The 13,811-nt window shown below is 30.8% G+C and overlaps 1 protein-coding gene across 1 annotated transcript in view; it reads right to left on the bottom strand.

Annotated features, from left to right (window-relative positions):
* The window catches only part of Lgr1 (Leucine-rich repeat-containing G protein-coupled receptor 1), a 63,535-nt gene that overhangs the window by 14,572 nt on the left and 35,152 nt on the right, over positions 1-13,811 (bottom strand). The window contains exons 5-10 of the mRNA XM_065508475.1: positions 9,768-9,842; positions 4,179-4,244; positions 4,046-4,114; positions 3,878-3,949; positions 3,430-3,547; positions 2,826-3,349 (exon numbers count right to left, since the gene is read on the bottom strand). Coding sequence (XP_065364547.1) covers positions 2,826-3,349; positions 3,430-3,547; positions 3,878-3,949; positions 4,046-4,114; positions 4,179-4,244; positions 9,768-9,842 — 924 coding nt within the window. The remainder of the gene's footprint in view (positions 1-2,825; positions 3,350-3,429; positions 3,548-3,877; positions 3,950-4,045; positions 4,115-4,178; positions 4,245-9,767; positions 9,843-13,811) is intronic.

The following is a 13,811-nucleotide window of genomic DNA, read 5'->3' as shown; positions in this document are numbered from 1 at the left end:
AATCTTCATCCATAAATGAGAGAAGAGCATCTTCCAACAGTTCGTTATAAATCGCACTATTCATTTTTGCCAACTGCAGAAAACGCTGCCCAAACCATAATACTGCCACCACCGAATATCGTTTGATCTTAAATCGTGCCAATAGCATGATTACGAGTCTGGACCGTCTAAATTAAATTTTTTTTCGTCAGAGAAAATAACTTTTTTTCCACTCATCTGTCCATTTCATATATTTTCTTGCAAATTTTAGACTATTTTTTTTATTGAGCTTTTTTTGACATTGGTTTACATTTCGGCTTTTTTCCATTTTATGTTTTCATCGTTTCGTAAAATGTGTGCAACGTGTTTGGAAGTCACTGGAAGATTCAATTTATTCTTTATTTGTGTGGAATTCAATTTGTTGAGGGTTGCTTTTTGTTTTATTAGATTAAGATGTCTTCTTGTTAGTTTTGTATTTCCCTTTGTAGGTTTGCGAACTCAATAATTTTGATCTTTCTTCAAGAAATTTCGCACCACACTTTCCTTACGATCGATTTTACGTCCAATTTCTCTATTGGAACATCCTAGGTCGTGAAAAAATTTATTTTGAATCTTTTCTTGATCGGACAAAAAAGTTCCCTTGGGCATCTTTAAAAGTGATGAAATTTATTGATTCAAATAGAAAAAGTTGCAGTAAATTGAGATGTTACTATTAGAAACGTACCTTTGGTTGAAAAACAACTAAATTTGATAATATTTTATTTTTGGTAACTTTTTTAAAAACAAATTTCTGCGTTTATACGAATCTTCCACTTAAAATGGCACCAAGAACATTTGATCGCATAATTAAGGCAAACAACAAGAATAAGAAATCTATATATATAAAAGTGAATGTGTGTATATATGTATATTTGTTGGTTTGACGTCTATAGACGGCTAAACGGCTAACCAGATTTGCTTGAAATTTTTACTGTATGTTTTTCTATATCTGAAAGGAACAATAGGATACTTTTTGTTTTTAATGTAGAAACGGGAAGAGATCGAGAATCACGGCTTCAGCAAATGCGTCGCAGTGCATCTTCATCGAGTGCTGCAGAAACACCTCAACAGCATATAGTTGTTCGCTCCCGAATGGCTCAATCAAGAGAAAGAATCGATTTTATTACAATAAGTATGATGACTACAGGAATCACAAGGATGTACTAATTGGCGCAATGATCAAACATTACTTACATTGCAGCATTTTTAAGTTCCCTAAGGAATCCCCGGGAATGTGCTGTTCGAACGGTAAAGCTATTCTGCCATCAGTTATTGAGCCGTCTGAGCTGCTACTAAGTTACATTTCCGGCGCCAATCCTATTTCCCAACACTTCCTTCAAAATATCCAAAAGTACAACACTGCTTTCAAATGACGTCGGCTTCATGCCCACCTTTAAGGCCAAATGTGCCAATGCTCACGCTTCCCAATAACGATAAGAAAATTCGAATTGATCCCTCCACAAATGAGATTTCATTTCCGGACTTCTGCCAAATGCAAATGAATATTCAAGACGTTGTCGACAAAGTATTCCCAAGTCTTACAACGAACTACAACAATTCGGATTGTCTGTGGGAACATGCAATTTTGGCACCAACAAATTATGATAACAAGATCAATAAGGATATGCAATTGAAACTGCCTGGCAAAACAATAAAATACAAATAGATTGACACAGTAATGAATGAAGAACAAGCCTTTGATTATCCTACTGAATTTTTGAATTCATTGGATCACCGACTTAATTAAGCTATGTCCGTCTGTCTGTTGAAATCAACTTTCCGAAGCCCCCAAATAAGGGGAAAAACCAAGACAACCACAATTTTTGACCTACTATATCTGGATTACTAAGTCATTAATATAGACAATACGGATATTTAATGATAGATATTTCAAAGACCTTTGGGTCAAAATCGGAAAAAATATTTTTTAACCCTAATTTTTTTTTTCACCAAAAGTTTTTGTTTCGCTAAATATTAAAAAAAAAATTGAAAAAACAAAAAAAAAATTTAAAATTTAAAAAATTAAAAAAAAAATTTTAAAATTCGAAAACATTTTTTTTTCCCAAAAAATGAAAAAAAACGACTTTGGAAAAAAAATTTTGTATACATAAAAATATTTAAAATTTTTATTTTGAAATAGCTCTCTTACTTGTTTGTACTATATTTGTTAGACTTGTTTTTAAACTTTACATTAAGATTTTGAAGTGAAGATACATTTGTCAATATTTTTGCAGACAATAAACAAAACAATCAGAAGAATTTTTTTGAAACAAATTTGATCTAATATTGGTCAGTTTTTTGAATAAGGAAGAAAACATGTTATTTTGCTTCAAGTAAATTAAATATCCTTTACAAAGTTTCGAATTTTGAATCAAAATAACAATCGCATTTGATTTTGCCACGACGGAGAATAAATGCATCGACAATCAAAAGAAGTGCCATCCTACGTTTTTGTGACAACCCAATAAGCATTTTTACTGGAATTCAAGTTGAAAGCAAGTGTAATTCAAGCATTGAATTATAGTCAAGCTTTTAAATTAAGTTGTATTACACTTTATTTCAATAGCATTCTCCAGTAAAAAGCAAACCTAAATTCAAGCCATATGTTTATTGTTTGAAAAATATTAAAATATTTCAAATATTTTTCAAGTTTAAAACATAATTACATTTGCATTCAAGTCAGATTCTAACAAAATGTTCAAGTGCTTGCATTTTTTGGGCTTTGGTGCTTTGGTGCTTATTGGAAATCATGATTTTAGAATTTTTCAGCTTTTATTCTCAAAACCATTATTCTATTATTTACTTACCTATACAATATGCTATTGGCATTTGACAACAAATTCAATTTTTCTCTGTTCCCAGCCACACCATCATCAGCTGCTGCTGTCATTGAATGGGTGGCAGAGCTTAGTTGCTGTTGCGACGATGGTTCATAAATCAAACCAAAGCCAGTGCCAGCAAAAGAACCAAAACCTCTGTTGCCATAAGCAACACCATCAGTGTTTTGCTCAACACTTTTGTCACCACCATCAGTTGTTGGGGTTGACCAAACACCAGTATCTTCCGGCGCCTCTCCACTCTTAGTGTCAACATCTCCACCTTCATGTTCAGTATTAAATTTTGGATTTTTAAGCCTCTTATTCGATTGTTTCGATTTCATATTTGAGTTTTCATTAACATTGTTATTGTTGTTGTCATTTTTATTATTACACTGTTGTTGCCATTTTTCTATTTCCTTTAAGCGTTCCGCATGACGACGGGGATCATGTCGCGAGGGAAACTTGAAAGCACAACAATGAAAGGAATGTGTCAAATAGGCCTTTTGTAAATTCTATAGAAATTTTTCAAAAGAGAAAAAAAAACACAATCTCATTAAGGTTTTCATTTGTTTTTTAAATAGTAGTTTATTACCTTAAAATTATAAATGGACGGTATTGTTTTCAATGTATGCGTATTTTCAATACGCAATACTTCAATATCCAGCAAACCCGCCGAGGGTAAACGTACCAAAGAGGTACTAGAGAGATCTCTATGAAAAGATAAAAACAGGAAAATAAATATAAAAAATAAATCTTGTTATTACGATAAATATTGATGTGCATATTCACAGGTTATTTTTGTTCACCTTAAACAGGAGAAAGGCTTCTTGGAATCAACATTATTTAAATATAAATAAACACTACAAGTTATTTGAATAATAAAATAACAGGAAGAAATTTTCAAAGCATACAAAACTGACAAAAAAAAACCGAAAGGGTTTAATACTATCTTTTGTATGTCTTCCTCGTTCTTATTCTTTTAATTTATAGTGTAATTCTCTTGAAAAATATTTTAAAATAAGGAAAACTAAAACACTTACAATTCTTGCATACTCATGCCATGAAATGCCTTGGGATGCACTTGTTGTAAATTAGGATTTTCCTTTAAAATTCTTTAAGGAAACGAAAAAAATAAATAAAAACAAATTTAATTAAGTTTGCTACGTGCGTTGAGAAGTTTTCTTTTTTTTTCTCAGCATTTTACTTACAATTTAGCTATTAGTGAACCTTGAAAAGCAGAATCATCTATGTAACTTATATCATTATTTGCTAAAATTCTGAAAAATAAGAGTTATTGAAGTTATTAAAGATTGCGTTAATATACAAATTAATTATACTTACAATTGATCAGTCTTTATGTTAATCGATTTCGATTCAATGTGAGTTATATGATTGTTATCGAGATCTCTGGAAACGAAAAAATTAAAAAAGTTAATTAAACAGAGTTTTTAAATAGAATTAGATATCTCTAAAACTAAATTACACATACAACTTCACAATAAACAAGTTAGAACGGTATATTCGGCTTTGCCGAATCTTAAATACTCTCCACCTGCATACATATTTTTTAGGCCGATCATCTTAGAATTAGGTATAGCGATTTTGGTATAGATGGGTATTATTTATGACGAATTTCATAGATATTAATGCTAATTTAAGTGATTTTCGGAAGTGAACTTTATATGGGGACTATGGTCAAATATGGGCCGATCCACAAAAAATTTTGTGTTTTGAAATGAAACTTATTTTTGCTGAATTTTGTATGGATACTGCAATTCTGAAGGCATTTATAGACCATAGAACCATATACACTCAGGTCTCGTTTTATGCAGATTCAAATTTATGCGATTTTTAAATAATTTTTTTTTTTAGAATTTTAAAAGTTTTTGAAATTTTAGATCGTTTTTAAAGATTTTTTTTTTTAATTCTTCATTTACATAACCGAGCCCTTAAGGGCCTTACCTTTTTACCTTTTTTAAATTAAACCAATTTTTCATCACTGATATAATGTTTTTTACAAAATCAAATTCTTACGGAAAGAGAATTAAGGATTCATTGCCGGCTGACTGATGTGTTTTCCGGATATCAAGAGTTGCATAAGCATCTTAAAAATTCAAAATCGCAAAGTTTAATGACAGATTATTTTGCAAGAAAAGAAGCAATTGAAGCTCCTAAAAAATTCTTCGATTTCGTCCCCTATTCACTAGATTAATTCTAGTGATGAAAATGATATTTTACCATATGGTGACAATATGATTATATCATCTAGTGATGAAAGTGACGTTGAACCAATTCCAAACCGATACAGACAATTATTCAGTGATTCAGATTAATCAGCTTATTTACAGAATTTCCTTAAAAAATGTGTTAGCTCATTTTTTTTTTGGATCATTTTCACTTTTTCCGTAATTATAAATATTTTTGTTTATTTTTTTTAACGTATTTTGTTTTTATTGTTTAAGTAAATTAAATAAATAAATTTTTGTTGATTTTTTTATGCGATTTTTTAATTAAAATCAAAATTTATGCGGTTTTTCAGAATTTTGGAACGAATCATTAGTTTTTGTATGAAGCTAGAGTATCGTTTTATGCGAATTCAATTTATGCGATTTTTTTTGGAACGCATCTATCGCATAAAACAAGACCTGAGTGTATATATTTACACAAATAACCAAAAATATGTGAAAATTGTCAATTTTTTTTAGGTTGTCTCATATTTTGGTTCATAGCACTGGTTCTACTAAACCGATTTTGCTGATTTTCAATACCAAACTGGTTAGGACAACAATAAACATATTTTTTGCAAGTCTACCAATTTTGTTTGCGTATTTTGGACGTGAGCGTGTTTTACACAGACACACAGACGGACAGACAGACGGACATGACTCAATCGCTTTGAATTTCATAAGAATCAAGAAAATATATACTTTGTTGGGTCTCAGATGAATATTTCTCAATGTTACACACGGAATGACAAACTTATATATACCCTCATTCACCAATTGTGGTGGTGGAGGGTATAAAAGTTATAACCTCTCAACTCTGAAATATTTATTGGGTGTATGACTTAAAAATAAGTTATTTTTTGTATAGCATTTGTATAATATACATTTATTCAAATTATTGCTGATTACCTTAGTTTACAAATCAACATTTTTGTTTGCTCATGGAATGATACTTATATTTTTGAGAAGAGCTAGGGACGCTATTTTGAGATATATGGGTTTTTATTTTTCACCCGCCCTGAGTACTACTAATGCATACTGTAGTGTACCAAATTGTGGTAATTATGTATTTACATCGTTTTTGGGTACTCAATACTCTGGCAAAGCTACCAGATACTTTCAGAGTTGTATTTTTTTGACAAATTCTAAAAAAAATTAACGGGAAAAAAATAAATACTGTTTAAAAGTACATCTTTCATGTAGATAAACGTTAATAAATTTGAGTGTCTATACCCGATATTGAAAATGCAGCACGTTCAACAATTTTTTGGGGAATAAGAAAAGTCAAAATTACAGAGATATTGTTGCGAATTTATTACATAATTTTGAACTCTCAAAATTCACTTTTTACATTCTCATGTGGATTTTTTCTCGGAAAACCTCGGACACATAAGTGACGAACATAGAGAGCGCTTCCATCAAGATTTGAAGTTTTTCGAGAGGAATTATCAATGTTTTTGGGATCAGAATGTGCTAGGAGACTACTGTTGGAGTGTCGTGAGGGAGACAAATGAAAATAATTATAAAAAGATGACTAAAACACTTCACTTTTAATTTTTTTGTCCTAACTTAAGGTACATTTTTATATGTTTCGTTTTTAATAAATATCTCAAAAGAAAAATATTAAAAAAAAAGAATTTTTTTTAATATTTTTTCCGAAGTTAGAAGACCTAAATACACGAATCCCCATATGTTTCAATTCATGAGCAAAAACCTTGTAAACTAGTGTTATTAACTATGAACTTTCCCATATTTCTGGTAACATAAGGATTCCGAGCCAAAAGAACTGCTCTTCTTTGGAAGCCAAGAACGAATCAAGCCAATATCGGATACTCTGTTCCAAAGCGTATCCCAGAAGGAGCATTCTGCATCGATAGGGGCACAATCTGGACTATAAAGCGGGTGAGGCAAAGCTTCCCAATCACTTCATTCTAAATACTTTTTAAGAAGTATTGCAACATGTGAACTAACGTTGTCATGAAGGAATATTACGGTTTCATGTCTGGCCGCATATTCTGGATGTTTTTCAATGCTCGCTACAAATGAATCAGTTGCGTTGGTACAGTACAGTTTCCCTGTGATAACCTGGGCATATTTCAGAAGCTCATAATAGATAGAATCCTTTAAGCATTATTTTGCTTAATAAATCAAATATTAAGTTAAGATGTTAATTAAAACGAAAACCCAATAATATTAAACAAAATTCAATTCCACGGAAGGTGGTTTTATTCCAAAAATTTTCGTTTTACTCTTTGTGAGAAAGCAAAATACTAAAATAATTCCACTTTCAATCGGAATAAAATTATGTGACAGCCGTGAACAATCACGAATTTTTGGAATATTTAGAATAATGAACTTGTTATTGTCTTTTTTCTTGTATGAATTTTCTGCATTTGTTTTGAAGCTTTAAGTATATTTTACAGAAAGTCAAGTTCAAACTAAGGAAAATAAAAAAACTATCCCAGGAATTCGCGTAAAAAACTCTAATTGTAGTGGATCTATTTTTCATCGCAAGTAATGATTCAGAGCAAAACTGTTTTTCTTTTATAGCTTTCAAGTATTATTTTGGACATGCAAAATCGTCTTTCAAGGTCTCTCGACTTCAATTCATACTGTACCCAATTTTCCAGCTTTTGGATGAATTCTGCTGCAGACGTTTTGAAATTGCCCAATGATTTTACAAGCTCTCGTCTTGTTTGACAACAATCTTCATGGAGTAATGCCTCCACTTCTATGTCTTCAAATTTTCTTTGGCTGGCGATCTTTGCCTTCCGTATCAAAATTAAGACTTCTGAACTGTACCAATCATCTCTGGCAAATTTTTTCAAATTAAAGAAGTAAAGCAAAACTTCCCGCACAAAATTCGTCATTTTCGAATCAAAAAAACTTTGCTGTTTACACTATAATGTTCAATAACTAAGTGAGAATAAATGGCAGATATATACCCTTCAAAATAACATATAAGTTATTAAAAACGAAGATGGCGTTCAAAAGTACCCCAATGTAAAATTTGTACAACAATAACTGAAAATAAAAAAACCAAATTTTTCATCTATTATCGCTATTCTATGTATATATAGATTAAAAATATCTCTAGGAGCCAATGTGACATGATCACGAAGTATCAAGACCGCAATGTCCAGTAAACAATCTGAACATAACTAGAATCGAATAGCTCTACAATGGCGAACAAACTCCGACTCAACTCAGGACCTGGTGTTTTCTGGTGGTTTCACAATAGTACATTGAGCCTTAACAATCAGAAAGTATGAACAAACTAATCAGCCAATTATATGCACTCTTTTGTCGAAATTTCCCATGACCATTTCTTGATGCAGTGTTGAATTTCCTTCTTCAATTTACGAGTTGAAGTGTTAAGGGATGGTTGGCATAGACCAATCACTTCAAGCAACACCATTAAAAGAAATCTAATGGTGTTAAATCACACTATCTATTGGTTAATCTTGTGCACCGAAACAGTAGAGTACAGACCAGAAATTGACCCATGCTATAAAAGGGTCCAAACCCATCTCCAAATTATACTTTAAAATACAATTTTTAAATATTTTTAGGTACAGAATTAATATTATAGTAAGAATTGTGCTAAATTTCCCAATTATTGATAAATTCACTGATATTTATTGTTGGGGGATAAGCTAAGGATGCACATTTCACTGGTTGCTTAGGCCAGATCATCAGGAAACCTTTCCCAAAAGTCTTTGGAAAAACTAAAGATATTATACAAATCAAGCTATTGAGTGAATGAGAATTACAGACACTCAACAATAAATGTCTGTGAATTTATTTAATTATATTTTTTTTTTCAAAATTGTTTTTAATTTTTTTTTCGAATTGCTTTTTGATTTATTTTAAAAATTTAATTTTTAAAAAAGAAATTTTTAAATTTATTGAAAAAAATTTATGACAACAAATTTTTTTGATGAATAAAAAAAATTTGGGTTAAAAATTTTTTTCCCGATTTTGACCCATTGTAGGTCCAATATCGTTGCAATGGACTTTGAATTATCTATCATTAGATATCCATATTTCCTATATTAATGACTTAGTAATCCAGATATAGATCAAAAGTCGAGGTTATCCCGGATTTTTCCTTATATCTCAGCCATTTGTAGTCCGATTTCGTCGATTTCGAATAGCAACCGAGCCGAAAGAATTCCCGATATTTTTATGTATGAATCATGTATGTAAGTTATTTGGGAGCTACGGAAAGTTGATTTCAACATACAGACGTATGCACATGGCTATATCGACTTCGCTATCTATAATGATCCAGAATATATACACTTTGTGGGGTCGAAAAATTCTGAAATTACCACTCATGGTGAAGGGTATAAAAAAATTCAAAAAAGTTTTTGATTTTGGAAAATTGGTAATATGTTACTAGCCATGCGTGGATGAGAAAAAACACTTGTTTGGGCAAAATGTCAGAGAGTTCCTCATCGATTTTATTGAAAAGTTATGTCTGAATTTGCAAATTTCATCCCGATCGGAAAATATCGATTTAAAAAGTTGGTTCACTTGACATGAAATCCCTCATATTTATAATTTCGTCATGTTAATTATCTTTTTCGGCCTGTGTAATATTAATTTTTTATGGCGCCACTATGTCTTAACATTTATTATGGACAAAACGTTACCAAAAATTTCTTCCAAAAATATAAAAAATTTATATGTATATACTTACATCATTTGCAATATGTGTGTGGTTGGTAAATGTATTAAATCTGGTATTTTAGTTAAACCACTGTTTATGATGCGTCTGTAAAGAAAACAATGAAACAAATAAATAAACCAAAAAAACATCTTTAAACTAAATGAACATTTATAAATGTATGTATGTCTGTATGTTCCTATACAGAAAATATAAAAGAATTTATTTTATAATAAATTCCTGCTATAAAATATGTTTGAATGGAAAAAGAAAACTTTCTCTTCCACCACCAACAGACATGTGTATAAACAAGAATTCAAGTGTTTGATAAAATAAAATAATATTTTTCTATTAACATTCTTGCTATATTTCAAAGTAGGTACATTAGAGTGCTTCAGAATTGTGTGGACAAAAAAATATAATGGTACACGCCATCCTCCTACGTGGTATTTGGAAGATTTTGCATATAAATCCGCCCCCTAGTTAACACTCTAATGCCATAGAAAAGACAAACATTTATTAAACAAATTTAAAGTTTTTTTTAATTTATATACATATGTATATCCGCATTTATATAAAGTTAGTTTTCGATATCTACGGTTTAAATTTTGGGAATTTTTGGAAAAGACTAATTTTTATGCCACATTTTGCCGAATAAGCCCAATTTTTCTACTGTTATGAATTTTAAATAAAACCTATTCAGAATATTATAGTCTAGATGATTCTAAATATATGCCGAATGTTTTACTAAAATCGAACAACGTTAATCCTAAATCGTGAAGGTCAATATTAAAAGTTTGTAATATATGGGATTTCTAATGGCTTCGTAGAACAATTGTAGGAGGAGAGGCATGGTCAAGATTCACAATTCAATTTTTTTGGACCACTCTTATATTTATAAATATGTACGTTGGAATATGAGGTTTATATTATAATATTATGTATTAGATGTAATGGAGAATGAAAAACTATGAAATATTTTAAAATTGTATTTTTCATACCACGATATAAAGGTGTATACATATGTACCCAGCGGTTCTGAGTGACTATCCCGAACTATTAATTTTTTCCTATCATTTAGAATCACCAATGCATACAGAATAAACAATCCTAGATGGAAATCAATTACATTATTACAATAGACTGTCTGGCAGCTGATCCAATCTAGCCAACACTTGGGAATTTACACATAGAGGTGACATAAGTTACTTGACTAGCTATAGAGGTTAAAGCCTGCCAAGTAGATAGCTGAGTAACCAATAGTGGATTTTTGTAGAAGACACATTTGTCAATAGTAAACTAATTCTAAGAGCTGCAGGGTATGCATAGGTGTGATGTTAAACAACAAACTAAATACGTGTAAAATTTACACTGTAAATATTTGTTTATAAAGAGCAGCCACACATTAAGTTGGTTGGGTATAGGGACTCCAAAATGTAAAATATTAAAGGATTTTTAAAACCTGATTAAATTAATTTTATTATTTTTCTTAACATTAATTTCTGATCCGCGCAAAAGATCTGGTAATCTTTTGAGGTCAAAAACGAATCCAATTTCGACCTATTTCGGATATTCTGTTCGGAAGTAAAACGTATCTCAGAGAGAGCGTTCTGCATCGATCAAAACAAATAGTTGTCGGACGGGATAAGGCGTGGGCTTTAAGGCGGGTGAGGCAAAACTTTCTAACCACTTCTTTCTAAATTGTTTTAACAGGCATTGCAACCTAGTGGCCTAGCATTGTCATGATGGAATATTACGGTTTCATGTTTAGCCGCTTATTCTGGACGTTTTTCGGCCACTGTTCGCTTCAAACGAATCAAACAGGTTCCCTGTGATGGTATAGTCAGACTTCAGAGGCTCATAATACACATGAGCCTTTTGCTCCAATACAATGAATTACCTTAGCGCCATAGATATTTCATAATAGATAGAACTTTTTTGCATACATAAAATACAGGGAATTTTTTTATCGCCATTGATTCGTCTGGTTGGACTTGGACTTCACATACGATCTCTTACACTTCGGGTTATCGTAATTGATCCATTTTTCATCACAAGTAATGACTCGGTGAAAAAATGAAATTCTTTTATATCGTTCAACCAGCATTTACGATATTCAAAATCAATTTTCAAAGTCTCTCGGCTTTACTTCGTATGGTATCCACTTTTGGATTGCTGATTGAGTAGCTCCCATGATTTTGTTGAGTTTGACAACAATCTGCAATTCGTGGTCTTCAAACCTTTTTGGCAGGCTGGGCGATCGTTGTCTCTCGCACGTTGAAACCGATGGACCGTAACCATAAGCTTTTGTGAGCAATCGATGTGCTTCAGCCGCACTTTTTTTAAATTAAAGAAGTAAATTAAAACTTCCTGCACAAAATTCGACATTTACGAAGCAAAAAGAAAAAAACAAATCATTGTTGTTTAGACTATTATGTTAAATAACTAAGTCAGAATAAATTACAGCTATGTACCCTTCAAAATGACATGTAAGTTATTAAAAATAGAAACTGCGTTTAAAAGTTATGCCATCTATGTAAACTTTTAAGTTATACACTGAAAAAACGTACAAATTTGTCAAAGGGGGCAAGGTTTGTGAAACTTCTGAGGAGTAATTGAAGGTTTTTTATATAAGTATTTGATATTTGTGAAAACCTTAGGACATGAGGATTGAGATTTTAGTAAAATTAAATAATTTTTTAAATTTTTGGGACGTCATTCACCTGAAAAACTAAAAAAATATAATATTTTGAAGAAAAATATAAAATTTTAATTAATGCAAAATTTCACGGTTAAAGATATCATAACAAAATTTGGAACAAATATAGAGACAAATATTCCTAAATCAATGGCAGTAGAATTTTTGACATTTTTTATTTTTAAATACTGAAATTTCTAAAATGGGTAAAATGTGTTCCAAAAACTGAGTTTTTTTTTAGAAAAGTGCCTACTGTCACGGTATTTATCGTGTGATAGTAAAAAAAACTTTGTAAGTATTTAAGAAATATATATATAGGGTTATACAAATATAAAGCTTTTTCATGGATTGGTGTTCTGTCTTTTAAGAATTTTTTACTGACAGCAAATTTTTTTTTAAAAATTGCCCAAGTTTGATTAGATCTAGGGGGTGCTATGTCCGCTTAAGTGAACCAAATTTTACTTTACACGTTGAGTTATTTTTCCGGATCATATACAAATTGTATATAGACCTGAAGTACATTTTTTTCTTCAAAAGAAAAAATATATGGGCTTTTTTGGGATAAATAGTAAAAAATACGACCCTTAAAAATAACTTTCGACTCTTTGTAGGCCCGCCATATCGAAAAAAAATCATATAAAGTTCGAGTAAAATTAATCAAAAAATCTGAATATATCTTCAACTAATAGAGATAACCTACACATGCAAGCGTAATTTTTGTAGATCTTCCCAAGGACTATTTATATCTAAAATTTTAGCTCATTCAGATCATAAATGAAATTTTGAAGATTTTTTTTAAAAAAATTAGAGACCCGAGGTGACCTCATTTGAGGGGTTACGCACTGGCCCCTATTAGCGTTAGGAATCTCAACAAACGTAAATCAACTCGTAAACACCTTAGCTTAGATACCGAATTATTTACAAAAAAAAAAATTCTAAACCACTGTGCACTGCACTATAGGTTAAACGGCTACCAAAACTGTCCTAAAGTCCAATTTTTCAAATGCAAATATTGCACTTTTTTTAATGCCATTTGGTAACCAATACTCCAAATTATCTATGTCAGCTTTTTGTTTTTGGTAAATATTAAGTTGAATTTGACAACGCGCAGTCAAACACATTGCGTTGTAATCACTTAATAAATTTTGTTGAAAAGCCTGTATTGCTTTCAAAGTTTCAATTGCATGTTTAAATAATTTCACGAGTTATAAAGAAGAAACTGAAAATGGAGAACAATAAATTAAGTAAATAGGTAAGGTTTTTTGTTAAAAATGTGATAAAATTGTTTAACTTGTTTGAAATAAAGCCACTTTTTTAACATAACCTTAAAAGTGCTGCGATTGTTTCCAATATGTAACTTCGTGGAAGCTTTTAAAATT

The sequence above is a fragment of the Calliphora vicina genome, chromosome 1 (genome assembly GCF_958450345.1).
Source record: "Calliphora vicina chromosome 1, idCalVici1.1, whole genome shotgun sequence".
NCBI lineage: Eukaryota > Metazoa > Arthropoda > Insecta > Diptera > Calliphoridae > Calliphora > Calliphora vicina.
The sequence above is the reverse complement of the archived record's forward strand: the minus strand, read 5'-3'. Positions and strand labels throughout refer to the sequence as shown.